Source organism: Chelonoidis abingdonii, chromosome 10, assembly GCF_003597395.2.
Source record: "Chelonoidis abingdonii isolate Lonesome George chromosome 10, CheloAbing_2.0, whole genome shotgun sequence".
NCBI lineage: Eukaryota > Metazoa > Chordata > Testudines > Testudinidae > Chelonoidis > Chelonoidis abingdonii.
In genome coordinates, this window is record NC_133778.1 from 36,362,009 (window position 1) to 36,388,063 (window position 26,055).

Below are 26,055 nucleotides of genomic sequence, written 5' to 3' on the forward strand. Positions count from 1 at the left end.
GATACCATTAGATAAACCGTCAAATTCAGCTTACAAATTTCATAAATAAAGCTAAAAATAAAAAAAACAGTTGATTTTTCATCCTAGACAAAGGGCTAGGAAGACTATAAATACCGATTGTTGTTCATGAAGCATTGAGTTTGTAAGTTTGACCATAGTTCCAAAGTGCTCGATAAAGCATCTGTAAAATATTCTAGCATAATGAAGTGTAACACTTCTTCTCACCCCCTCCTCTCTCCATTCAGGCTATTTTTGATCGGAACAGGAAAGATGAACTACCCAGGTTGCAGTTGGAATGGATTGATAGCATCTGCATGCCTCTGTATCAGGTATTTTTTTACTTCTACAACTGTAGAATCAAAACACTGGCCCTGCATCTCCAAGAGGTAGTTTATAACAGCCTTAGAAGTGGTCTGAATCTTTAAATCACTGCATTTATTCATGAAACGCCTTTAACTTGCTTCCTTCTTCAACTTTACTCAAAATTCTAAGCTGAAGACAGAAAATTAAATTTACTTAAGAAAAGAAAGATTAGATGGTTGTAAATATCATTTCTCTTTAAATTTAAAAGCTTCAAGGGCAAGGATCTTTTTCATCATTCTGCCTGACATATGAGACAGCAACATTATAACAACAGGACTATACTGTGCAAAGTGGTTTATTCAATGGATAATTCTGGCTCGGCACTGCATATTGACCCACACCTGAACAGCTGTGGCCCAAAGGAAAGCACAGGGCTGAATTATTCCACTCTAGTTCTGGCTCTTCCCCAAGCTCAGAGTGTGTAACAGAAGTTTTGGAGGGGCATTCCAGGTCAGGGCTTCTGAAATCACTGGAGATGTGGTCCTTATTTCAGCAAGTACCATATGTTGTCTAACCCATAATGTGCTCCTGTGATCAGACACCCAGAGATTACTTGTGTTCCTGGTACAAATCAGGTGCATATAAAATAGCTATGTTAGGGGCTGCACATGAGCAGTATCTTCCAGTTTAATCCAGACATTTAAAGCCAGTAGGCACCTCCGCTTGCATGCAGAGGTACTAGCAAGCCTTGAATATCGAGGGCACTTCATAAACAGTAAATGGGCTAGAACAAACAGATCCAGAATTTTTCCCGACATGGAACATGCAGTTCACTATTTTAGTTCTGTGTTTAATACAAGGCACAGCTATACAAGAATGGCTAAAGATGGACAGTAATGCTTTACAATCTCAACCACAAGTCACTGAGTCAACACCTTTGACAGCCAAACTCAGCAACAAACCCTTCACTCTGTCTCAGGCTAGCCTCCCATGGAAGTCGGAAGGAATTTTGCCTGAATAAAGATTGCAGGATTTGGCCATCAGTGCATAAAATATGGGAAACAGATACATTAGAAAATTAATATCTAATGAGGCATTAAAGGGGACTTACGGCATGTTACCAGAATGACCAACTAATCACTTTGAAATCTGTGCAAGATTTGTGCTCTCCTCCTGCACAACCTTGTGCTCCCAGAATTCCCTGGGACTTCAACAGGCATTTGAGCGTAGATGGAATGAAGGACGGGTGTTTAATAGCAGTTCCAGTCTGTTCACACTAACTCCATTGCTCGGATGTGTAATTGTGTGATTTAACTCTTATCCATAAGAAAAATATTATTTTAGGAATTTGTCTTCTAATTATGAGCCACATGTCACTAGGAGCTGCTAAAGCAGAGGGGAAAAGTGGAGGCACATGAGCAGGCAGCTTCCAAATAAGTGAAAAATGGGTATTAACAAAACAATCTTTACAATTAGCAATCCTACTTTTATGTAAAGATAAATTCTCTTTCAATGTCTGTTTCCCCCCTTATTGATTTTTGCTAGTCTTATTTTCCTAAACATGACAACCTCATTGGGAATCCAAATTCTTATGCCAGAAGTCATGATTTATTTGTGACAGTGTCTTTAATCAGAAAGAGTACAATAAAGCAGGGTGGGCAGAGAATCAAAGCAACCTCTGTGTGAGTAGACTAGATCTGAACACTAAAGCACTGGTTAGTTAGCTCCATCCTAGCAGGAGATCTGTGGGGAATATATTCGCATCTGATTCCCCTCTCTGCTGTCTTTGCATCATGCTGTGCAGCTATTAGCCTGCTGCTCAACAACTTAACAAAAAAAAAAAAAAGAGAGAGGACACCATCAAACTTGCAGTCATTGCAGCACCAGCCTTAGGGGTAAACAGAACTTGATGTCACAGTATCAACTGTGTGAGCTACCCTCTTGAATATAAAGCCAAGTTTTAATTTCCATATCCAACTTATCAAACTCAGTTACTCATCGCATCAATGATGCGCAAAGGACTGTAAATTCTCTGTTTACAGATAGTAAGAAACCTTTTTTAGGACTGAACTGTATGCACACCAATATTTCAAGTTCAGGGATTTTTACTTTTTCATATAATTTTCTCTTTAATTTTAACCTTTGTAACAAATTGTACATATCATGGGTACAAAGGTCCCAGTTATAGATACATCCAAGCCTTGTGAATGAAGCATGAAGAGGTGGTATTGTGGACAATAAAATTAGCAAACCTGAACAATGCTTATATAATGCACTGGCATATAGTTTAGAAGTTAATGGTTTGAATAAGTGTAGATTTTATATCTAGTATTGCCATTTTGGTATAACATTAATCCAAACAATAATCAAGGATACATGCATGTAGCCATTTCCCCACTGAAGTCAGAGGGGAGTTTGCATTTAGTAAGACCTGCAGTAAAGGCCTCCAAGTCATGCTGATTACTTCAGATAAATATAATATGCTACTGTACACCTCCAAGTTTCAGTTAAAGGAAACCAAAATGAGAAAAAAACAGAAACAGACACTTCAAAGTCTAAATCTGAAATTTTTGTATCAGTTATTAAAATGTTAACAGACAACCCACTCACCAAGGCTAGCTCCTGCTAATGTAGCTCCCCTTGATCGTTAGACTGCTCTAAATTATTATGGTGGCGAAGGCCATCCCTAATGGCTTTCTTCATAGTCAAGGGCTGCTGGAGTGCAGTGCATTTTCAGCTCTCTTCCCTCATGTTCTACCTGCCCAGTAATGCCCCTATGCTGTTGCACTGCAGAGCCAGTTTCAGTCACCTATAAGGGTTTTTTTTGTGAGGACGTTGTTGGCTGCTTTGACTTTCCCATGATCCAAGAGATCAAAGACCAGGAATAATCAACCTAAATGAGCTACCACAAAGTGTGTAAAACTGCAGTTAGCTATGAGCTTTCAGAGGAGGCCCCATGGAGATTAAATTACTTTTCTGCTCTAAATACATTGGTTGCTTCAATAGGGGGTGGGGGGGGGGAGAATACTGGAGCCAATGGGTGAGGAAACTACCATTGAAATAATACCTTGAACTTCATTTAGCAAAGCCTTAACCCATATGAATCAATTTCTCCTACAGGGAACTCGATTTCAATCAAATATCTGTTGATTGATAAGAATTTATAAGAGCATCCCTCTAGAATTAGCGTATACATATATGGTTATATAATGACAGAACATAAATCTGAAGTATGTTTGGTATATCATTTTCCAAAAAAACTTTAAATGAGAGATATCTACCATATAGATGTGCTCAATTTAGATTCTTAAGAGTATTATATTAATTACTCAAGCTGTTTGGACCTGTCATTAGTTAAATCTCTCTATTTAGAGAATAAGAGTGATGGCTGTTTTTATTGGGGACAGAGACTGTCTTTTAGACTTTCAGAAAGAGTGTGCAATTTTGTACTCTTAATTTGCGATTGTGGAACAAGTGAAGTGTATGTGTACTTATATTGGCACTGATATATATACTGAATATGCAAACATCAAAGTTGTTTATGCCAATAAGGCACACAAGCACACTAACATTTTTGCACATGCAGTTGTGCATGTACATTTTTTAAAAACTAGGACCTTAGTGTTATATCCTACCAGGCACACAGTTTAACAATACAAAGAAAAATTAAGAAGTTTGAATTTGTCTTTAGAAAGCATTTTCTCTAAAAAAAAAAAATCAAAATATTTCAGTTAGTTTATGTGCATTTTTTTAATTTTTTGGTTATTTAGTTTAAATTGTTAGCCAGTGTTGTTTTAAGTTATAAAATTTAAGAAAGTGGAAACTTTCCAGTTCTAGTGCTTGTAGTAATCAACTTTGATTCTTTCCTCCCTTCTGTGCATCATATGGTTGCAAAGATAAGAGCTTTCTGATTCTTTGTTCATTGTCCTTTATTATATTTAAGATGCTATAACTTTATTGAATTTACTTTTCTTTATAACTAGATGTAATGATTAGTGATCTGAGTATTTTATATGACACTGGAGTTTTGTTTTGTGTTACAGTACATTTATTTCAAAATTAGAGCATTTGAATAGTTTGAGACTTTCATTATGCTTCTATGCCCAATGTTTGTTCTTCATTAAGAATTACAAAGGGAAGCACTCAAATAGAAAAATAGGTGATCAAACTTAGTAACTTAATTTAGTAATTCCAAAAACTTAGCTTTTTCCTTGTAGAATATTTCAAGCCTCCTGATACAGGCTCAGTATCAAGTAGTATTGCCTCCACTGTTTTGGCTGGGACACACTTTTCAGAAGAAGAGAGAAACAGATTTGTCTAAAGCAGAAAAATCTAGGGCATCACACTGAACATGAAGTGACTGTGTATGCTAACTGTTAGACGCGCTCACAGCATGGGAAGAGCACTTGGGGTGCAGTTTTACAGTTCCAGTAGATATTGGACACACATGTACACAGTTTTCCCTGTAACTAGAATAACTCAGCATTTGTGAAGCATTTAAGACAGATTAATTTGCATTTCACAGATCCTGAGGCAGTAAAAGCCTCCATGCAAGTCGTGTTCAAGTTTCAACAGCATAAGGATACTCTTCTAGACTGGGGTTGCATTTTGCATGCACCTAGGGCAGGGCTGACCTTAAAAGCTTTGATTTCCCTAACTAAGACTATATTACAGCCCTCCATATGAGACACAGATATAGAAAAATATAAATCTGTTCAAATATCTTACAAACAAAGATTTGACTTCAAACAAAAAGATGCTAACAGAAATCCCCCTGCTGCTCACTGCACTGTTGGGCTGAGACAGAAACATCAAGAATAGCAAAGCCTAAGGTCAAACTCTGCCTTTGTGTGTATAAATACATAGTCAGGTAGTCAGTGACAAAGGGACAGCAGCTATTTTACGTTTAAGGAAGATGTCTTTTGGAAGATAAAGTCCACAGCTGCATGCTTCTACCTTGGCTCCGTGGATGGCTGCTTATTTCAGTTTTAGTCGAGACTCTTTTGGGTGTCAGAAGCTGCAAAGTTTAATACTCAAAAGAAATTGATTTCTACATCTCCATGGGGGAAAAAAAATGGGGGAGGGGGGGGAAGAGAGAGAATCTGTCTGATCCACCAACATTTTCAGTGTTTTAGACTTCTTGTTGAAAGACAGTAAGAGTCTCTGCTTCTTTATCAGACAGTATTCTTCACACACACACCCCCAAGGAAGAAAGGTTGCTTCCTCCATGTACTTTGATATCCCTATCTTGCTAATCCTCATTAAACAACAGATCATATCTGACCCTGTAATTACATGGTCTATGGAGTAACATCTATAAAATGATGTCACTGCTACAACCCTTTAACTTATTCTGTTCATATTCAAAAGTGGATCAAAAGCAAACACTTTTACTAGTAGTAATGCTTCTGTGACCCACAGGGAGAACAGACAGAAATCCCCAAGATTACAGCACCATAGAAGGGAGGACTCACCACTACAGCACCCCCTCACAGCTGGGCATGGCATAACAGTTCTGTCCTGTGTTGTACCATCTGGTCTACTGCTTCTTTTTAAAGTCACTTTAAAATCTCTCTCCTTCCAGGATAATAGAAACAAGTGTCCAATTTCTCCATCTGAGCCCAGTGGCCCATACATGCCTTTACTCAGGGCTCTCAAAAGTCTGTATTCCTTTTTGTCAGGATCTTTATGCCATCTTCCACAGTGGCTGGTAAGGGAACACCGACTCACCCTCTCTATGGGATTCCAATCCAGAGCCCCTAAGACAGGTTGTCAAGGGTCATTGCACCAAACTTCTTCCTACCCAGCCTTGCCACTCATCCTGCAAGAACCTTCCTGTCTCTACAGGTCTTTTTACTCCCTACTAAAGTAACTACAGCAGTTCTCCCTGTAGCCCTCTTCTGGTCTAACCTTCCTCTGTTTATCCAGCCCCTCCTCAGCTGGGTTTCATCATTAATTAGGCCTACCACAGCCCTCATATGCAAGCAGTATTGGCCTCCCTAGTCCACATTCACCTTTTCATCACCTGTGTGGGGCAAGCATCCTGTCATAGGCAAACACTTTGTTAAATGACTTGGACCAAAAGTTTAAGTTACTATTATAAATATAAGGGGGTGCAGAGTGACCTTTCACTATTCCATTAGCATAAGACAAACTAAAGGGAGTTTGGCCTACATCCACAAAAGGTACTTAGACACTTAAATCCCAGTTTTAGGCATGTTAAGTGGCTGCTGCATTGGGGCCCACTGAAGCAGCAACACTTACAACTTTTCGCTCAGTGGTCAGAACATTCACCTGCGCTGAGGTAGCCCTGGGTTGGTTTAGCCCCTTCTGCCTGAGGGGAACAAAGGATTTGAACAGGGGTTTCCCACTTCTCAGGAGAGTGCTCTAACCGCTGGGTAGAATTATAATGTAAGCATAGGTACTTGCACCACCCCCATATATGATGCACTGGGGGACATGTGGGGTCAGAGAGCCTGGCTGGGGAGGTGGCAGCAGTCTGCCTCCTCCACTCCCCACCCAGGCCTGGCTGCTGGGAACAGGGGCTGAACAAGACAGAGTCCCCCCAGCACATGTCCCGCTTGCTCAGCCCATGTCCACAGCAGCTGGGCTCAGGCGGGGAGCAGAGGTGATGGGCCACTTTCTCAGGCAGCTACCAAACTGCACAGAAGCAGCAACCTGGAGCAGCCACCCATCAGCCAACATGAGAAGCAGCTGCTTCCCATCCCCTCTGCTCCCTGCCTGGGCTCGACTGCCAGGGAATGCGACTGAGCGAGCCAGAAACATGCCAGGGGAAGACAAAGCGGGAGAAAGACAGAGCCCTACAAATAACTCTGATGGGGTGAGGACAGCACGGTGGTCCTCGGGCTTGGTGCAGGGCCAGGGGTCACTTGGGGAAGGCAGCAGGAGCAGGTTCCCTGGCCTCTGTGCAGCTGGAGGTAGGGGCATTGCCCATATCCCGTGCCTCCCCTGTTGAGGTGTCCGCAAGCTTGAGAGAGACACTGGTGCTGTGAGTCACCCGGGGCTCGGCTGGCCCGAGGCACATACTCCCCAGTCCTGTGGCCCCTGTGAGTGGGCAGGATTGGTTGCCCTGACTCAGGGAAGTGGGGCTGTCACGTGCTCTCCCCTTTTACATTGTGTCCCCCAGTATTAGCAGGCATGTGTCATCCATGCCCATCCCATTAACTCCTTTGGCAGTTGTGTGTGGATTGAGGCAGGCACCTAACACATTCTCACAAGAAACGACTTAGGCACCTTGGTCATCTGGGTCTCAGAGAGGGGTTCCTGGCTGTGGATTGCTAGCAGAGATAAGCACCTACCTGCAGCCCTCACTCAGCACCTATATATGAGAAGGGCAGGGCTTACAGCACATCCCCTCTTATCAGCATCGCTCATTAGCTCGTTGAGGTAGCTCCTTGCCTAGCATGTTGGTTTTTGTGGATTACATTCTGAGCTGCTAATCTGTTCCCACACATTGTACAGGGAGCCTTGACACCTAACTCAGGCTTTGTGGATTTCAGTGTTGTTCCTGTGATTTTTCTAGGTACCCAGAAGTTAGTCATTGTAACACTCAATATTGCAACACATGAGTCCCTTTGTAGATCCAGGCCTTTGTGCCCTTCACAAGGGAAGCTTAAGGATCACCAACATGGTACTAAATCCTGACTCAACCTTTACTCAGCTACAATCCCTATTGAATTCAGTGAGTTTTGATGCGGGAAAAATTGAATTCAGGATTTGGATATCACCTTCCAAAGTGTACTTCTGCCCAGAATTTATTGTATGGGATGGTTTAAAAGAAATTTGCAAATATAGGGCCAAGTCTTGAATTCCTTACTAAGGTAAAATCTAAAACTGTTTGTATGCAGCCAAAACTGTGTTCATGAACATACACTTAAATTCCAACCAGCGTTTTGGTTTAAATCATGTTTCTGCCTCTTATACTCATGAACACATCTGTGTGAAGGGTTTTTTGTTTGTACGAATGTTTCTTTGTACACTTACCCACATCTGCTAGCGACAAAAGCTAGTTGTACATAGAGAAGAGTGCTCACTATTTTTGTTAGGGTTATTTTCCTTCTTAAAGAGGTTCAATCATCCAGTTAGTGAGGAAAAACACTCCCATGTAACTTAGTCAGCCAGGTAAACCCCACAAATAATGAATAGTGAATAGTCTACAGTCACAGTTTGGGAACAATCTATTGTCTGAAATGTGCTCACAATTTTTTTAAAAGCGAATGAATGAATGAAAATCAAAACCTGTTTGTAAACAGAAAAAGGGCTAGATCCTTCAGAAAATGTATATAAATGAATAATTTGATCAATGCTGGCCAATTTAAGTTAGTTTTGTCTAAGTACAGGCTTCTGAACTGAATTATTCCCTAGTGAAGGGTGAAAAGGATGTCTTTCTAAAATTTCTGATAGGTGCTAGAGAATACCACAGAGAACCAGGCACTTGGAAGCATTTGTTTGACAGTTAAGTTGAGCACTGACACTGAAAGATAATGCATCTGTGCTTTCTGAGAAAGCCTGCCTGATGCAGATGATTAAGGCATATAATCTCAGCATGCAGTATGTGACATACTATAGACAAGGTCTGGCATAGATGGTGGCAGATTAAGTGACGGTTTCATTTTCTGCTGCAAATGTTGACATCCATGAGGCACTGCTGTTAAAACCTTTCAAGGCAGAGCAGCAGCTGCAGCAATGTCTGCTACACTCACAAAAACATCTGCCTCAGGAAAAACTAAATCAGGCTAATTACACTATGTGGCTATGCCAGAGGGTTTGGTAGCTAGGGATCAAGTTGGGCATAGAGGCTTCCACAGGGAAAGGGGCAGCTGGAAAGGGGGCTTCTGTGATTCTTAAACAGGAGCAGAAGTACATGGTTCAGACTCAGAGTCTTTTTGTTGGAGAGGTTGCCTAGGAATATTTCTACCAGCGACGAACCCAAACCAGAGCAGCCAGTCTAACATCCCTTGAATTTTCAGGAAGTTCAGGTTCACATCTGATTTTTAAGGCTCTGGTTCATTTTCCAAGTTCTAGTAGTGGATTAGACATCGTTGGAGTATCTTCCCAACCTCATTCTCTTAGGTAAGCTGACGGGCACTTCCCCAGTTAAGTGATGCATTGCGAACAATGACCATGGGAAGTATCATGCCAGTCCAGAGGCACAATTTTTGAAGGGTCTGGGGCAAAACTGTTGCCTGCCCAACACTCTGTCCATCTACACTGTTATGCATCAACTGTGGTGTCTAAGAATTTACAAATGTTTATTACAACTGACACATAAAGATCTCAGTATCTCTCTGTCTTTCCTTACCCCAGTCTCATAGGTGGTATTTTGTTGTAAATCTGTGATTTTCGTGCGGTTATTGAAGGACAACTGGATCAAAGAAGTGGCACATTACACTGCCACTGATCATGTGGGAATATTCAAGCTTTCACAGACCATCGGGAGGAGGGAGAGACAGTACATTCAGCCCTCCAAGGGACAGAATGCTTCATGTTGCTCCTCAAGCAACCATACAGCCAACAGAGCAGAGTTATTGACAGGCCACAAAGGAAACCCCATCCAGTCCTCTGCTGGAATGACAAGTCAATCTAACAGTTTTTGAGAGAATGACTGAATAGGTGAAAGAATATTGGGTGAAATGCTGGTCCCAATGAAGTCACTGGGAGATCTGCCATTGACTTCAGTGGATTTCACACATTGAGTTCAAAGGGTTTTCAACATCACCTAAAAAAAAAAAAAAAAGGTGGTGAACTATTTGTGCAACTACACATTTTTCAAAGAAGATGACAACAGAATTAGCTGGCCACCACACGGAAAAGGAATGAGTGGTGAATGAAGACGCATATTCAGAGCAAAGGAAATGGATTGAAAAGTTGGCAAATATGGTAGAAAAGACAACCAACAGAGTGAGTACAGCAAATCTGAAAGAAGATAAATGGATAATTTAACAGCCATTCAGTTTTCAAGAAAGACAAAGAACAAACTATATTGTATCAGAAAAGGACTAGAAATGATGATGGATGAAACACTTTTAAGCACTGAACACAACAGAATCACAGTTACCTGCAGAATTCCCCAGCTGAGGATAAATTTAAAGATCTAAATAAGGATATGACACTGATATGGATTAACGAGTTTTTCAAAATTTATTTAATGGCAAGGCAGAAAGCATTGATCACGCCTCAAAACAAACGTTGAAAGGAAAGGGATAGAGTCATCTCATATTTTGCCCAAACTGTTAAAATATGTGGGATCAAGAGAAAAACCAGGAATTGCAGAACCAAATAAAACATTACATTGGTATTTATGAAACAGTAAGTCATCTTCTCATGGAAAAAGGAATATACTGATTCCTTGGTTTTATTAAGTTATTATTAACAGATGGACTAGCAGTTCTCCTAGAAACTGTAGCAACACATCAATTGAACTATTCCAATAGATTTCCAATCTCTCAGTCACATTTCTTCCCTTTGACAACAAGAACAATTTTGACTCTGATCAGAGTATACTTTGCTACAAAGCACTTATATGTATAATATACTTTTTCTTTATTATAGCATCTGGGTCATTTTTATCAATAAAAAGAAGTTTGTTTTATGAATCCATCCAGCCATAACTTTATTAGAAACAGATATTGGAGCATTATTTTTCATAGTGTACAGAATGTTTTGCTATCACCAGAAGGAAACTTTAATAACTGTTCAATTCAGAGGATGTTGAATATATTTTGTATGCCAGATCACCCCTCCTCAGTTTGCTCCTGCACCATTGGGGGCCTTTAAATCCAGGTGGATTCATGGGAGGGCAGGCACTGTTTTCTGCACTCCCCTCCTTTGGCAGTTTCATTGGAGATAGCAGCTATAAATTATATTGGTAGGCTCCAGAAAACTTCACTGGCAGAAGTCTCAAAGGAACATGATTACGTGCATCTTCTAGCTGTCCTAGCCACACATCTTCCCAGCCAGGACTTTGGGGGCTGTGCTTGTCCCTGGTGGGCTACCCATCATGGAGAGAGTGCAGTCTTTTTCTACAACTGCAGCCTCCTCTTTTGGTGCACTTAACTCTTTTGGAGTTTTAAAACTGGATCTGACAACAGAAGCTGAAGCAAAACAAAAGCATAAACAAAGCAAAGTTCTCACACAGCTCCATAAAGAGGCTTCTGGAAGCTGCGCAAACTGTTGTCCATCTTCTGTAGCATGGCTCTATAAAACAGTCTGGATTTTATGAACATGGACACCAAATTAACTGGATCACTGGCATGGCAGTTCCTATGAGGAATAAATGAAAGACAAGCGTTGCATGAAGAAACAGTACTTCAAGGGATTTTAATTCAGTAAAATGGAAAGTAAATTGTAGAACACAGAGCCAGAGGTGGATAACCCTGATTGGGCTAGAGCCAAATAAACTTAAATAGCTTTAAGAATGAATTGGTGAATTAATTCAGATCATGGACAAGTGCTATGAATGTAATGCAGTAAATGTTCAAGAACCTGCCAGGGAGAAGAGAAATGTGTCGCTTTTGAGATAATTTCCCAGAAGCTTCATAAAAGAAGAGTGATTAGGGGAATTTAATAAGTAAAACAGGGCCAGAAATATAGTAATCAAATGAGTTTTTAATTACATCTCAGGCACAAATAAAATCCAGTTTGTGTAGTTTGTATCAGAAAAATGCTAATGAAATGTTTTGGTTACTGGAAAAAATAAAAGAAAACCTAATTTCCACTGGAATTATAGTAGTAGGTTTAATTAAGAGTAGATCAAAATAAAGGGGTCTCAAAGCCAAACTATACAATACAGAAGCAGTGTTTCAAACATCAAGTCAATGTCTGAATAAAGACATTTTAGATACTCTATTCAAAATCAGCACTGTGGAGCATTTCTAACAAAGGGTAGCTTGATAAATGTGTAACACAAGTTAATGTTTTTTAAGATTACACTCCATATTCTGTAACTATTTAACAGAATTAATTGCCTGTGATGTAATAAGACTAAAAATCAAAGATCTGGTTTATTCTTTGTGAAATATTTCTTTTAATTTATTTTACCCAATTTTAATATCCTTACCTAATGTTAAGGAGTACATGAAGTATCCTAAAAAAGTGTCCTCATCCTTGTTATTTAGTCTGTAAATCCCTGAGTTACTAGCTCTGTTAATATACACTTAAATCAAAATTTACGAGCAATCTATATATCCACATAGAGAATCAAAAAGATGTTCACAGCTCACAAAATATGTTGATTAACTTGTGATTCAAAAAGTATGGTTGGATCCATTTTTAATACAGCTAGGGCCAATACTATTTTCCCTTTTAGGAGCTAGGAGCAGGATTTCATCCTTTAGGCTTAGCTTGGTCCATGTTAACATACCCATGGGGACAGTAGAAACCCCAAGCAGAGGTACTGCACAGTACTTGTGGCAGCAGAATATCTTGGCTATGTATAATACCAGCAACTCCACCTTCATCAACCAGTATGAAGCCACCACTGCGCTATCTTTGGTTTGCTACAGATAATGATATTGACCATGCAGCAGGGTGGGAAATGGACTGGACTAGGGCCACAGAAAACAAAGAACAGACTTGCCTTGGTACTAGGACCCCCTTATCACCCATACTGTACAAGCTACAGGCATTCAGAGCAGACGTGCTGGCTTAGAAGTGTTATTCTGACCAGGAGCAACAGACCTTGCACAACAGCAGGCCAGTACAGAGTCTGCCAGGAACTGAAGAACCACTATGAGGCAGTGCCATGTGTGCCCTCGTTCCAAGTCTCCTTTAAATTCACTGTAGGCAGATATACATTCTCAGTGTAAATATCTACAGCATGGGCAATGTGTAGATCATTCCGTGTTTTCAGGTCACGGGGTCAGGAAGGGCTGAGTGCAGAACGCTATATTTCCGCCTCACAACAGTTCAAAAGTGGTGATTTTTAAAAAAACATTTTATCAAAAATGTGCATCCTTTTTCATCAAAAATTCAAGACATTTCTGCCAGCTCTAGCCCTGTCTGTTGATGTACATCTGTACAAGCATTGCCATTGCCATAACAAGATGACTGCTTTGCATAGGAAGTTCCTGGTGAACTGCCATCAGGGCCTCTATGTCTAATTGCCTCTGAATTCTGGAGGGGGTTGGCTGTCCACACCAGCAGTGAGTTTCTACCACAGATATTAAAGTTTATATTGGGCTGTATCACATAGGTTTGCAAAAATACATAGTGCTCTGAAATAAAGGGCTAAAACCATAGAGCTTAGAGATGGGCTAGTTGCCACCAATAGAAACATTATTTATTTAAACAAGCTAAGTCCTAAAATGTTGTTACAAAGTAATGAAATGCCACTATCAGGCAATAACATCTCTGGATCTTATTGGGAGACCACTTTAAACCCTGTCTCTAACCCGTCCCACTGGGCTTCATATCTTACTCCATGGCAACTGCATAGTTGAAGCACTTCACAGTAGATTTACTCCATGCCCTAGACAAATCAATTAGTTACTTATGGTCTGATTTTCAGAAATGCTGATCACTTGCATTTCCTACTGAATCAACTGACATTGCAAGTGCTCAACACATCTTAAAATCAGGCCATTGGACTTTAATTATTATGCAGGAACTCAGTTAAAAGCTACCAAGACTTAACTTCAGTAGCTAACCAAGTCCCATGGCTTGAAGGGTACCCATATTAACCCACAATTCTAAATAATCTTCTGGGCTCCTGGAGCCATTTAGGCTGATTGCAGGTGAACATCTTGGTGATTTGGTTTAAATGACAGGATTAACAGCAAAAAATCCATTCCTACTCACACCTCTATTTGTAAACATTCTGCAAGTCTATTAAATTAATATTTGTTGTCTGATCTTTCATTCTCCCTTCTCTCCCCATTCCTCCACCTTTTGCTTCACACTGCAGACATGCCCTTTACATTCCATCACAGAAAGCAGCCTATTCAACTTGCTAGTAGAGGCCTCATATTGTTAAGGAAAAGGGCTGCACAAAGAGTGATTACTCTGAAATCTAGCACATCTGACCAACGCAGGACTCCATACACTTCAGACTTAGAAGGCATACTGCTTTGCCCATTGCTGCCTGGAATCTCCATAGCGGGCATTCTGCTTTGCCCATTCTTCTCTAAGGCTCCCTCTTTGGAAATAGTGTCAGAGCCAGGGTACAAATGGTTACTTCTCAAGCATACAAACATAGTTCCAAAGTAAAGGTTTTTGGTTAAAAGGAAACTCTCTAGTAATCTTCCTGTGAAGGTCTACCACGGCTATGTCATTTGGGGCCTGATCCAAAATCCACTCAAGTCAATGGAAAAATTCCCATTGACTTCAGGTCAAGCCCTGTGTAAGGCTGTTGGCTTCAGTGAGACTAGAAAAAGAACCTACTTCTGTGCTTTATTCCAATTACTATACACATTCTTTATTTGACTATGTGCCCTTACGTGAGTGTTATATGAACTTCTAAACTCAGCTGAGCGGTGATGCGGCTCCAGCCTTGGAAAGCACATGCGGGCACTGATAGTTGCTGACTGTGATGGGTTGCTTACCCACATAACCTCCAATCTAAGCTCCCCCATCATCAAGGGAATCAGAGGCTCATTCATGTGAAACCCATGAACTCTTTTCAACTTTGTGCATCTTGTCATTTAACTAATAGGCCTCCTGTTCATAGATACCAGTGACCCAGGGACTGATCCTGCAACCCTTATCCTTCTGACTAGCCCCAGCGATATCAGTGGCATGACTCACAGGAGTAAAGGAAGATTAAACTATTTGTGTTGCCAATTTGCATGATATTACTGTCTCTCATGACATCTGGTGTTTTACTTAGAGCCCCAGCAGCTGGGGACAAGTGATTATGTGAGACTCTTGGCTTTCATTTCAAACAAAAAGTCAAGGTGGGATTCTATGCTGAGCCTCTAAGAGTATGTCTCTAGCCCGGAGGAAAGCAAACTTTTTGGCCTGAGGGCCACATCTAGATACAGAAATTGTATGGTGGGCCATGAATGGTCACAAAATTGGGGATTGGAGGGGGTCAGAACTCCAGCTGGGGGTGTGGGCTCTGGGGTGGGGCCAGAAATGAGTTCAGGGTGCAGAAGGGGGCTCCAGGCTGGGGCAGGGTGTTGGGTGCAAAGGGGATGAGGGCTCTGGCTGGGGCGGGGCTGAGGATTAGGAGTTTGGGGTGTAGGAGGGTGCTCTGGGCTGGGACTGAGGGGTTTGGAGGGCAGGCGGGGGATCAGGGGTGCAGGCTCCTGGTGGCGCTTACCTCAAGCAGCTCCCAGAAGCAGCAACATGCTCCCCGCCCCCCTGCTCCTATGTGAAGGCACAGCCAGGTGACTCTGCGTGCTGCCCGGTCCACAGGTACTGCCCCTGCAGCTCCCATTGGCCATGGTTCCCAGTCAATGGGAGCTGTGGGGGGGGGCACTTGGGGCAGGGGAGCATGCAGAGCCCCTTGGCTGTCCCTCTGCGTAGGAGCCGGAAGAGGGATATGCTGCTGCTTCTGGGAGCCACATGGAGTAGGGCAAGCTCCCAACCCTGCTCCCCAGCTGGAATGGGGCAAGCCCCGGATTCCACTCTGGGAGCTCGAGCACTGGATTAAAACGTCTGACAGGCTGGATGACAGGCTGTCTGCCCCAGTGCCTACACTGGAAAACAGCTCCCTTGTCTGCATACAGGGCATTTTGAGCCTTTGTACTGGGTAAAGGAGCAACGTAAAGAGGCTGGAGTGGGGGTGAGGATGTCACCCTAAGCTTCTAGCCCTCATAACTGTGGAGAGAAGTCTGAAAATGTAACCTGACTACACCTTGAAAGCTCAAACCCAGAAGACAAATAAAAAGAACCTAAAATGTATTGTTTAAAATGTCTTGTTTTTTAAGCCAAACTCATGATTTTTAAATGTTTGAGGCTGTCAATACTGGTGCAGCCAACAGGTTCCCTTTATCCAATTGTTCACTGTATGTTGGCTCAGAGAATCAGAAATAGTCAATATTTATTTGTTTTTTTCTCTTCATTTTTAATCTTTCTCCAGTCTCTGGTGAAGGTGAATGTGAAACTGAAGCCCATGTTGGACTCTGTGGCAGTAAACAGGGGTAAATGGGAGGAGCTGCACCAGAAAACACTTCTCTCCCAAACAGTACCCTCCTCCTCGTCTTCCAGCTTTACTTTGTCTCTTGAAGACATACATTAAGCCTGCGAACGTCAGCTGCTGTTATAACAACAGATGTCTGAAAGGCAGAGTTGTAAGCTTAGTCACATCATTTTTTAAAAAAATGCTTCCACAGACATGATTAATTGCTTGGATATAATTTTGCTGGCCATGGCTTTTACGTAGGAGTTCAGTTGGTCAGAAAAGAAGGCCTGTAATAAGATGATGCTGATATCTGGAGTCACATGGAGCTTCTTGTGCTGTATCTTCCACCACATTTCAACTGCTGCTGTAATAAAAACCAAAACACACACACATACACACACCAGGCTACAGACTGAAATACAAGAACTTACAGCTTAATAAAACTAATAATACAGAGCAGACTTGGAATGCACATTTATGAATGCATATGCAAGGAGCTGCAGGAAAACAGAATAGTGTGTAATTACTTTGTTGTTTTGCATATTTTCAGTATTTGTTACGAACCAATTATGCCTGCTTTTGTAATGTTTCTCTCATTCTTCCTTCCTCTTTTATGCTTGAGTGTTCTGAAAAGCCTGCTTTGTATTCTACAGAGGTATTTTTTTTACAACAAAGCTTCTTAGTGATTGATCAGGGCCTTTAGAATTGCCTGTCTTCGCTACATTTGAAAACAAACTTCATTATCTTTAAAAATACCAACCTGTCCCAGCTCCCCTAAGATATTCATATTAACAATGCAGTGAATTACTTTGCAGGTGGAAATTTGTATAAAGGCAAAAATTATTGCATGGCAATTTGAATCCATTTTTTTAGAAATACTATTTTAAAAGCATTCATTTTTTAAGCTGCACTGTCCACCCCCCACCCCACCCCCCAAGGAAAGGGCTAATGGCCTTTAATGAAATTAGGATAAAAAGGAAATGTATTGCCTTGTACTAGAGAATCTGCATTGAAGAATTTACTATGGATGTGTCTTTCTGATATAATTTCCAACAGAGATGACTATTTTGACTGTTACACATAAGAAATGGTGGGGGGGAATAGAATACTATCACACTGGATATTGACTACCTCTTATTTCTCTGACCATCTCTTTTACCCTATTACAGCTAGCAGAAAGCAAATCCACGGTCACATATCTGATAAATAGTTGTACATAACATTTTAATCAATTGTGATAGATCAAGAATTCAAACATGTCTAGTTCTCAGTGACCACACTAGCACAAGAAAGTTGGTCTCTTCCAGTTAGTGCAGAGATCCTTGGCAAAACAGCTCTGTAATCTGAGACTGCTTGCTCTAGTCCAAGCACTTGAATACAAGAGGACGCATGATAGAATGCTTCCCACCTTTAGGGCTTCTTAAGCATGAAACCGCCCCATTCAAGAAAAAAAGAGTTACTGTGGTCATCAGTTATTGGAGCCCATGACAATGTCATTTTGAAACTAGGAATGGCTACCACTAGGTAAAAACAGCATAAGAAATTAAAGCCAGATTACCCTGGTGTCAAACCAGAATAACTCCCCCAACTTCAGTGGAGACACTCTGGATTTTCATTGGTATAACTGAAATCAGAATTACACAAAGGACAATATTTTCAAAAGAGCCAAGTACCATCCTCTCCTACCTGGGCACCTAAATCAGGTGGGCACTGAGCACTTTTGAAAATCTGACCATCACTATCTAATTGACAATTTTAAAAAAGATGTCCATTTATTAAAATGCTTTGTACTGTTTATAATTTGTGTAGACATTAGAATGCCTGAAGATTCCAGAACCACTGCAAGAAAATCTAGTTATCTAAACAACTGAACCATATCACGTTTGGTACCAAAGAGAAATGGGAGGGGGAGGGAACTATGCTATACAGAGATGAATACCTGCCCTGTATGAACTTGTTTCTGTTATCTCTCCACCTCCTCACTCCGTCCCCAGTAATGAAAACGCTACGATAGTCTGCTTCAAACCTGTATAAAACTTATTTAATATTCGCTTTATGGGAAAAGCAGAGACCATGACTGACTTGGTACTGCTGGCAGCTATACACAGCTTTCCTGAATTTTGATATTGCATATTGGCAAGTGTACCATAATTTAAAGTACCTATCCTATAGCTTCCTCCAAGCTTCAGTTTTCTCATTTCCTTTCTTTTTTACTGGCTTCAGTGCACTGTTGCCCATAGCAACACCCACTGGCAGTGATGGGAATTCAACACTGCTGCAACCTGACATACAGTTAAGGCCTTAACAATGTCAACCATCAATCAAATGGCTATTTGTAATTGCCTCCATCTATTTCTCCTGTCTTCTGGTATCTTTTCTATTGTGGGTCAAAATTCAGAAACTGCTGACTAATGCAGTGGTTCTATTCCTCCACAACAAGAAAGCAAATGAAAAAGTGTAACAAGATCCTCATCAAATTTTGCTTTCAAACACATTAATGCAATTCTGTTGAAAGCAGTAGGGTTGTACTTACTGATGGAAGTGAGAACAGAATTTGAGCACTAGTGTTTTTAAGATTGAAATACTAAAGTCTTGAGGGAAAAAAAAAATCTTATCACTAAGGTTTTCACACTTTTAGCTCGAAATCCTGGCAACACATTTGCATTTTTTCAGAAAAGGGGGAAGATTCTGTACAAAAAAAACATACAGTACTGGTTCTAAAACTTAAGATGGTGTCAGGGACCTTTTTCACTGTGCGTCAGCTTCATTTATAAAGGTTTCGGTGTTTGTTGGTTGGTGCAAAAACAGCTTTTCTAGAGAAACTGAAACTTTGTCTGAACTTAAATCTGTTTTGTAAGCTTATTCTAGGAAAAAATTGCAAGAGATCACTGAGAAGTGTAGAATAAGGGCCAAATCCCACAGTCCTGACTCAGTTCCCTGCCCTTCTCTGGTGCAGAGACCCAGCTGGGTTCCACTGCAAAAGTGGGAGGAGCAGATGGGGGAGGGAAGGCTTGTAGGGAGTGCATATCCCTTAACTGTTCACGATGACACACACAATCTACGGGGCTCAACAGGGGTTTAGCAGGACACAGGTGGGGCAGAGGATGATCGACTGGTACCCAGAAAGGGGGGTTACTATCAGTGTTCCCTCTATTTTTTCCCCACACATGTGGAGAATGAATTTTGTTAAGTACAGCAATATGTAGGTGATGTGTGACACGTCACCGTCATATTGGTGCACATAACAAAATTCATGTGGTGGGGGTGAGGCCGAGGGTTTGGAGTGGGCTCAGGGCTGTGGCAGAGGGTTGGGGTGTGTGGGAGAGTGAGGGCTCCAGGTGGGGAGTGGGGCTGGGGATGAGATGTTTGGGGTGCAGGAGGGTGCTCCGGGGCTATGGCAGGGAAAGAGGACTCCCCTCAGCTCTCTCTCCCCACAGCAGCACCTGGACTGGGGTGGGGGGCACTTCTTCCCACCATGGTACCTCCAGGGCTGTGGCTGTGCAATAGGCACCCTTCCCCTGGCTGCGGCATGTCTGAGCAGGGGCTGGGTTTGGGTTGGGAGATGGACATCCCGCCCCCAGCAGTTCTGGGCCAGGGCTGGGTTCAGGCCATCCCTCCCCTAGCCACAGCAGGTCCCAGCCAGGCCTGGGTTCGGGCTGGTCCTTCCCCTGGTGGGGCTGGGGCACCCTCCCCCAGCTGTGGCAGGTCTAGGGCTCAGTTGGGGCCAGGGCATCCTGGCCGTGGCAGAGTTCAGGCTGCCCCTCACCCAGCAGCTTAGGGGCCAGGCTAGGTTGGGGCCAGGAGAGGGGCACCTCTCCCCTGACGACGGCAGGTTCCCTGAGTGCCTGAGCGGTGCTAAATAGGCTGCTGCACAGCCATGCAGCTTACAGGGAACTTAGGCTACTATAGCTTTGCTCACCCATTCCCCAGCCTTCCTGTGGAGGCACCCACACACAGCTCAGTATCCACTACAGGCAGTGAGAATTCTCAAGTCATTTGTCCCCATCTTCAATAGCAATTTTGCCAGAGAAAGGACTATGATTTGCCTGTAAAGTATTTGTGGCCCATAACAACAAGGTGCTGAACACCCTTAATTCATGTTAAAGTCAGTGGGAGCTGTGGTATGCTTAATTCCTCCCAGGAGGTGCTTAGTATTTAGCAGGATCTGGGCTCTGGCCCCTGGCCCACAGTTATTTACAAAGTTTGAACGTGTTGATTAGTAGGATTTGTGCCCATCAAATAAAGAAATGATGGAATGTACTAATCTACAGTATAATTTATTTTAGCTCAGGTATTCATTGTCACTGGAAAAGCAGCTGCATTTTCTGGCCTGATGACCTTCTTAACCTACTTTGAGTGCACTGCATGTTTATGAACATGCCTAATTATCAACAAAGCCAATACCAGTATTCACAAAACACTTTTGAAAACTGCAGCTAGCAGTGCCCGATATAAAAAATTAGTAGGATTTAGACAGTTCACTAGTTCATGCTAATATAAATAAGAAAGTTTCAGTATACATACCAAATGTTTTAGTTGGCCTTTAGTAAAATTAAGGAATTTCTAGGTATATCTAGATATTTTGTGTGTTTATTAAAATTTTAGGACTAGCTTTAAGGTTTCATGATTACATAAAACATCTGTCAGAACAAAATTAACAGAAGGTGCTTTCAGTGTTCCAAGTATCAGGAAATGGGAAGTAAGAAAATGATATTGGCCTTGTTCAAAGAACATATTAAAATTATCTGGATTGGTTCTACCAATGAACAGAACGAGATGTAAATTAGCTAAAATAAAAGGGTGCAGAAGTTATCATCAGTGATGTCCTACTGATCTGACAATTCTGGGATGCATTCTATATACTACCTGTTACCTTTTCCTTCTCTGTTTTGGATTATGAACCCTTTGGATTTAATTTTTAGTTTATGAGCTAAACTAAACATGTTGGACATTGCCTCTTTCAACTCTATGGGAAATACTGTTGTAAACAATCTATCAGTCTGTGTGTGTTTGTGAGAGACATTATACACATAACAGACATAAAATGTATTTTTTTCTACAGTAAATGGAGCCTATGTACTGTAAAAATGCATAACTTGGGACTGAAATAGTTTCCTTTCTGCTTCCTATTGTAATTCCATTTCCCTCATTGTTTTGCTTTAGTTTTTGTCAAAGAATTCCGATTCAACTTTTTAAAAAAGCATGTTTTTGAAATGGATAAATTGTCTATTAATTAATAAATCTCTTTAATGCTATCCTGTAGTTTCATTCTTTTTCAGTGAGGCCTATCTAATTATCAGGGCCTCATCTACTAATTACTCATTCACACAGAAAGAGTAGAAGCACTAAAAACATCTTTGAGGGGTTAAAATTTCATTTTTTGAAACACAAACCTGCAGACCTTACTCATGGGAGCAATCCTTAATTTCATTAACTTGCACCAAATTTACACTGTTCGGACCAAATGCAGAATCCGGCCCCTTACTTCAATGGGACTGTTTATGGGTGGAAGAATTACTCACAGTAGTAAGGGTCTTTGGTTTGCAATTCTTGGTATGATGTACCATTTCTTCTGGATAATGGCACATCTACTTAGCCATTTCTATAACCCATGTCTTTTAACTGAATGACTGTCAAAAAAGTTTAAAAATATGTTTATTTTGCTCAAAAAGGGCTTTGGAAATTACCATCAAATTCTTGTATGACACACAAATATCTTGCTTTCTCTGAGGCCTTGCTATTTATGGACTCTGTTGTGTTAAAAAGGGTATGTCTCAGGCCCAAAAAGGGACAAGATATTAATAAAACCCTGATTTATTGTTACAACATTAAACATTTAGGGTTTTGCGCCATGTTATGCTGGCTCACTCTTATTGTAACAACCACCACTAGAAATCTTTAACCTTTTATTCAAGATACAGGAAAAGGAGGAAAGAGTTAAAGCATTTGAAATATTATATTAAGTAAAGCTTTCAACAATCTCTCTTAATCCCTTTAGCTGCAGAGAGTCTTTATCCAGGGAAAAACACATTTGACAGTCTTTCAGGCTGTATACTGCCATTTTGGGGAAAAGAGAAGTTAGCTGAGATAGTCTGAAGGAATTGTTGGAGAAGTCTGATCCCATTTCTGTGAAGACAAAACCCACATTAAAAGAAACAGAAAATGACAGCAAAGATAGAAGTTACAACTTCTGTCTTTGGTGCCAACTCTCACTTGAGCCCTGCTGCTGGAGAAACATGGGCCCAACAAATGGTTTTATCAGCTTCTCTGAGACCTGAGCAACTTGTACCAGCCTCAGACTGATTAAGGCCCTGCTTTTATCTGCCTCACTGGTCGCAGCCTCAACCCAACATTGCAAAAGCCACAGTCTTGGCCAACTAAGCCAGACTGTTATTAAACAGAAGGCAAAAGGAGAAAGATAGGAAAGAGAAGAAATAAGGCAGGAAAGAAAAAAAGACACACGAGAGGGAGTCAGGAAACCAAGTCTCACATTCTAGGTGTTGTTTACTTTAGACTGAGCTGAAGCCACTGTAGCAATGTCATTAGTTCCCTCTATCTGGCCCAGTCTGATCAGGGCACCTTTCAGGATCAGAACAATGAAGGCCAAACAATATTGTTATTGTGGATCCTGGGGTCTCAGGAGACTGTGGGGATGGCAGCGCAGCCATGATGTAAAGTTAGCTCCTTCTATTCTACTATGAGTCAACAGTGTAATACTCTTGCAAAAAAACATATATATATAATTCTGGGATGCATTAGGAGTGTCATAAGCAAGACATAAGAAGTAATTCTTCTGCTCTCCTCTGTGCTGATATAGACTCAGCTGGAGTACTGTGTCCAGTTCTGGTAGCCACATTTCAAGAAATATGTGGACAAAGTGAAGAAAGTCCAGAGGAGAGCTACAAAACTGATTAAAGGTCTAGAAAACGAGACTTATGAGGAAAGATGGAAAAACTTGAATTTGTTTAGTCTGGAGAGGAGAGGTCTGAAGTGGGGGACATTGTAACAATTTTCAAGTTGTTACAAGGAGGAGGAAGAAAAACATTTCTTGTTAACCTCTGAGATTCAGACAAGCAGCAAGGGGCTTAAATTGCAGCGAGGGAGGTTTAGGTTGGACACTAGGAAAAGCTTCCTAACAAGGTAGTTAAGCACTGTAATAAACTGCCTAGGGAGGCTGTGGAATCTCCATCATTGGAGGTTCTAAAGAGCAGGCTGGACAAACACATTTCAGTGATGGTCAAGATAATACTTAGTCCCCTGCAGTCATGTAGGACTGGACTAGAAGACCACTTGAGGTCTCTTCCAGTCCTGTGATTCCTGCCATATTTGCTCCAAAATCTCTTTTTCAAGGACCTCAAGGAGCTAATGAATGGAATGGCAACCCCTGATTATTTTGTCTACCAATTAGGTAGAATTTCTGACACACCAATTTTGGTCCATTAATTTCTGATTCTGTTCTCATTTGTTTACCAGTTAGGATCTTACCAATATCCTTGGGTGATATCAGCATAACCACTTCTTTGGATTAATTCATTCTGTCTTCCCATCTCCCTTTTGTATCTTTTTCTATCAATATTTATTGTTTAGGTGATTTTAACATTTGATGAACTTTCACGCACTTTCCTACAACATTTGATGAACTTTCACGCACTTTCCTATAACTATTGAGGTAGGGCTGCTACATGCAATTACTACAACAGGCCCATCTCCTTTCTGTATCTGTGTGGGCTCCATGGCTCTAAAAAGCACCGGGAGCAGAAAAAGCTGTTCAAGTGCTTCTTGGTGGTTCTTCTTCTCTTCTCCACACCCCAAAAAATCACCATAGGGATTGCCCTGCTGCGTTGTTTTGGATTGTACCACTTCTTATTCCATGTGCAAAACACTCCAGGCTCACCTTTTAATTTAGGTGCAGCCACAACTTGAGGAGCTGGAAGAACGAGGCCAGCAACAGCAACAGGCAGCAGAGCAGAGGTGAAGACCATCTGTGAAGATGCCCCTTGCATCATGTGGTTCTTCTGAAGTCTGTGCATTCAAGTAGCAGAACCCCTGGCTTTTTCAAGAAGTAGCTGAGGGGGAGAGTCAGGGTGGACTGATTTAAATCAAGGCAATTTAAATCACCAAGTGGAAAGCTTTCACTGAAATCATCGATTTAAATGAACTTTTCCATTGATACTTCAGTTGTTTTCTAAAGAAGAGTTCATTTTTATTGGCTGATACAACTATTAAAACTTACTGATTTACAACTAAATAGCCTTAACACTAGATTCAGCACATCTTTTTGCTCCCCAGGAGGAAACACTATAATTATATAGCTTAATATTTTCATCTTCTTCTTAATTGTACACTTTTAGTATGTCAGAAAATAGTGAATAATATATGGCTTATTACCTAGATAATTAACTTTTTGCTCAGGATTTGTGCAGATAAAGTTTATTTTTATTAGAACAAAACTACCTTCAATGTTTGAGGTACATAAACTTCTCTTATCAATATGTTCCACATTTCCAGCTAAATGATTTATTAAACAGAGGGATTAAGTGTGGTCAGTGAATTAAACTGATTACTTCAGGTCAGCCTGGGAAAATTTTCAATACTCCTAAGTAAAAGTCCCTATAATTTATGCCTATTTTACAAGAGCAAACTGGTCAAACTACCAACAGCATTTGTTAGATGGGTCCTTTGATTTTTTTTTTTTTTTATTCGACCAGTTGTGTGAGCTGGAAACCTGAACTTTACCAAGATCATACTTTCTTACTTAGAAATGTAATTTAAAAAATATTATCACTTAGAGCAAACTTCAAAAGACCATGAAAGAGTAATCCTTTGGCATTCTACAGCACTTTACTATATTGACTGCTCTATAAAGATTACAGAATTGATGACCCATGACCCCTCCCCCCCCCCAAAAAAAAAGAAGAGAAAAAGAAAAACCACCAATCTCTATTCCCTAAGTGCATATCAAAGGCTGAATGAAGTTGGGCATTCGGTACTCGGATGTCCATGCCAATTTTAGTCTGTGATTTGTGTATTCATTTCATTTGAAAATGATCGGGTCTTTCATCTCTCAGTGTATGCTTCTCTTTACCCTGCCTGTAGCCAGTTCTCTGGAACAGTTTTATATTAAAAAAAATACAAAAGTGTTGGACAGATACTCTTCCTGTACCTATCAATGGCTATGTTCAGAACTATGCTGTAGCAAAAATATACCGTTGATAACAGCAGAGGGACATAAACTTTTTTTTCAACAAAAATGTTGATATATCACAAAATAAGACCCAACATGATAGATTATTTATGTGTCTAAATAGCTCACATAGTGGGGTTTTCCCAAAAAAAATACCATAAGTGATAGCGGTTAATTGTGTGGGAAGTTTAATTTTAAAAATCTTAAGTCTGTTAACTTCTGTTTTTACACACCAATGTCTGCAAGCAAGTGGCTGCGCATAAACCCTGTATTCTCCACACTGTGCCTTATTTAGCCTATTCTATGAAACAGTAAATTAAGGATGCCAGAAAATAAAGGTTTATAAAGATATATTACAATCTACTACGAAACACAAGAAAACCACATACTTTTGGGTAGGACAGTCTCTTAATTCAGAGGTTAATTAACAGTCTAGATTTGTGCCTATTATTACACTATTATTGCATTGAAAAGGCATAGTTCA

The 26,055-nt window shown here is 40.9% G+C and overlaps 1 protein-coding gene and 1 long non-coding RNA gene across 3 annotated transcripts in view; one reads left to right on the forward strand and one right to left on the reverse strand.

Annotated features, from left to right (window-relative positions):
- The window catches only part of PDE11A (phosphodiesterase 11A), a 227,533-nt gene extending 208,116 nt beyond the window's left edge, over nucleotides 1-19,417 (forward strand). For both annotated transcript variants that reach the window (XM_075070082.1, XM_075070083.1), the window contains 2 exons: nucleotides 246-329; nucleotides 16,346-19,417. In XM_075070082.1, coding sequence (XP_074926183.1) covers nucleotides 246-329; nucleotides 16,346-16,504 — 243 coding nt within the window. In that variant the 3' untranslated portion in view covers nucleotides 16,505-19,417. The remainder of the gene's footprint in view (nucleotides 1-245; nucleotides 330-16,345) is intronic.
- On the reverse strand, nucleotides 10,446-24,788 carry LOC142047400 (uncharacterized). The gene is made up of 2 exons (XR_012656639.1): nucleotides 24,282-24,788; nucleotides 10,446-11,586 (listed from the first exon to the last, which is right to left on the reverse strand). It is a non-coding gene; the product is annotated as an uncharacterized LOC142047400 (long non-coding RNA).
- Between the last annotated feature and the right edge of the window lie 1,267 nt (nucleotides 24,789-26,055).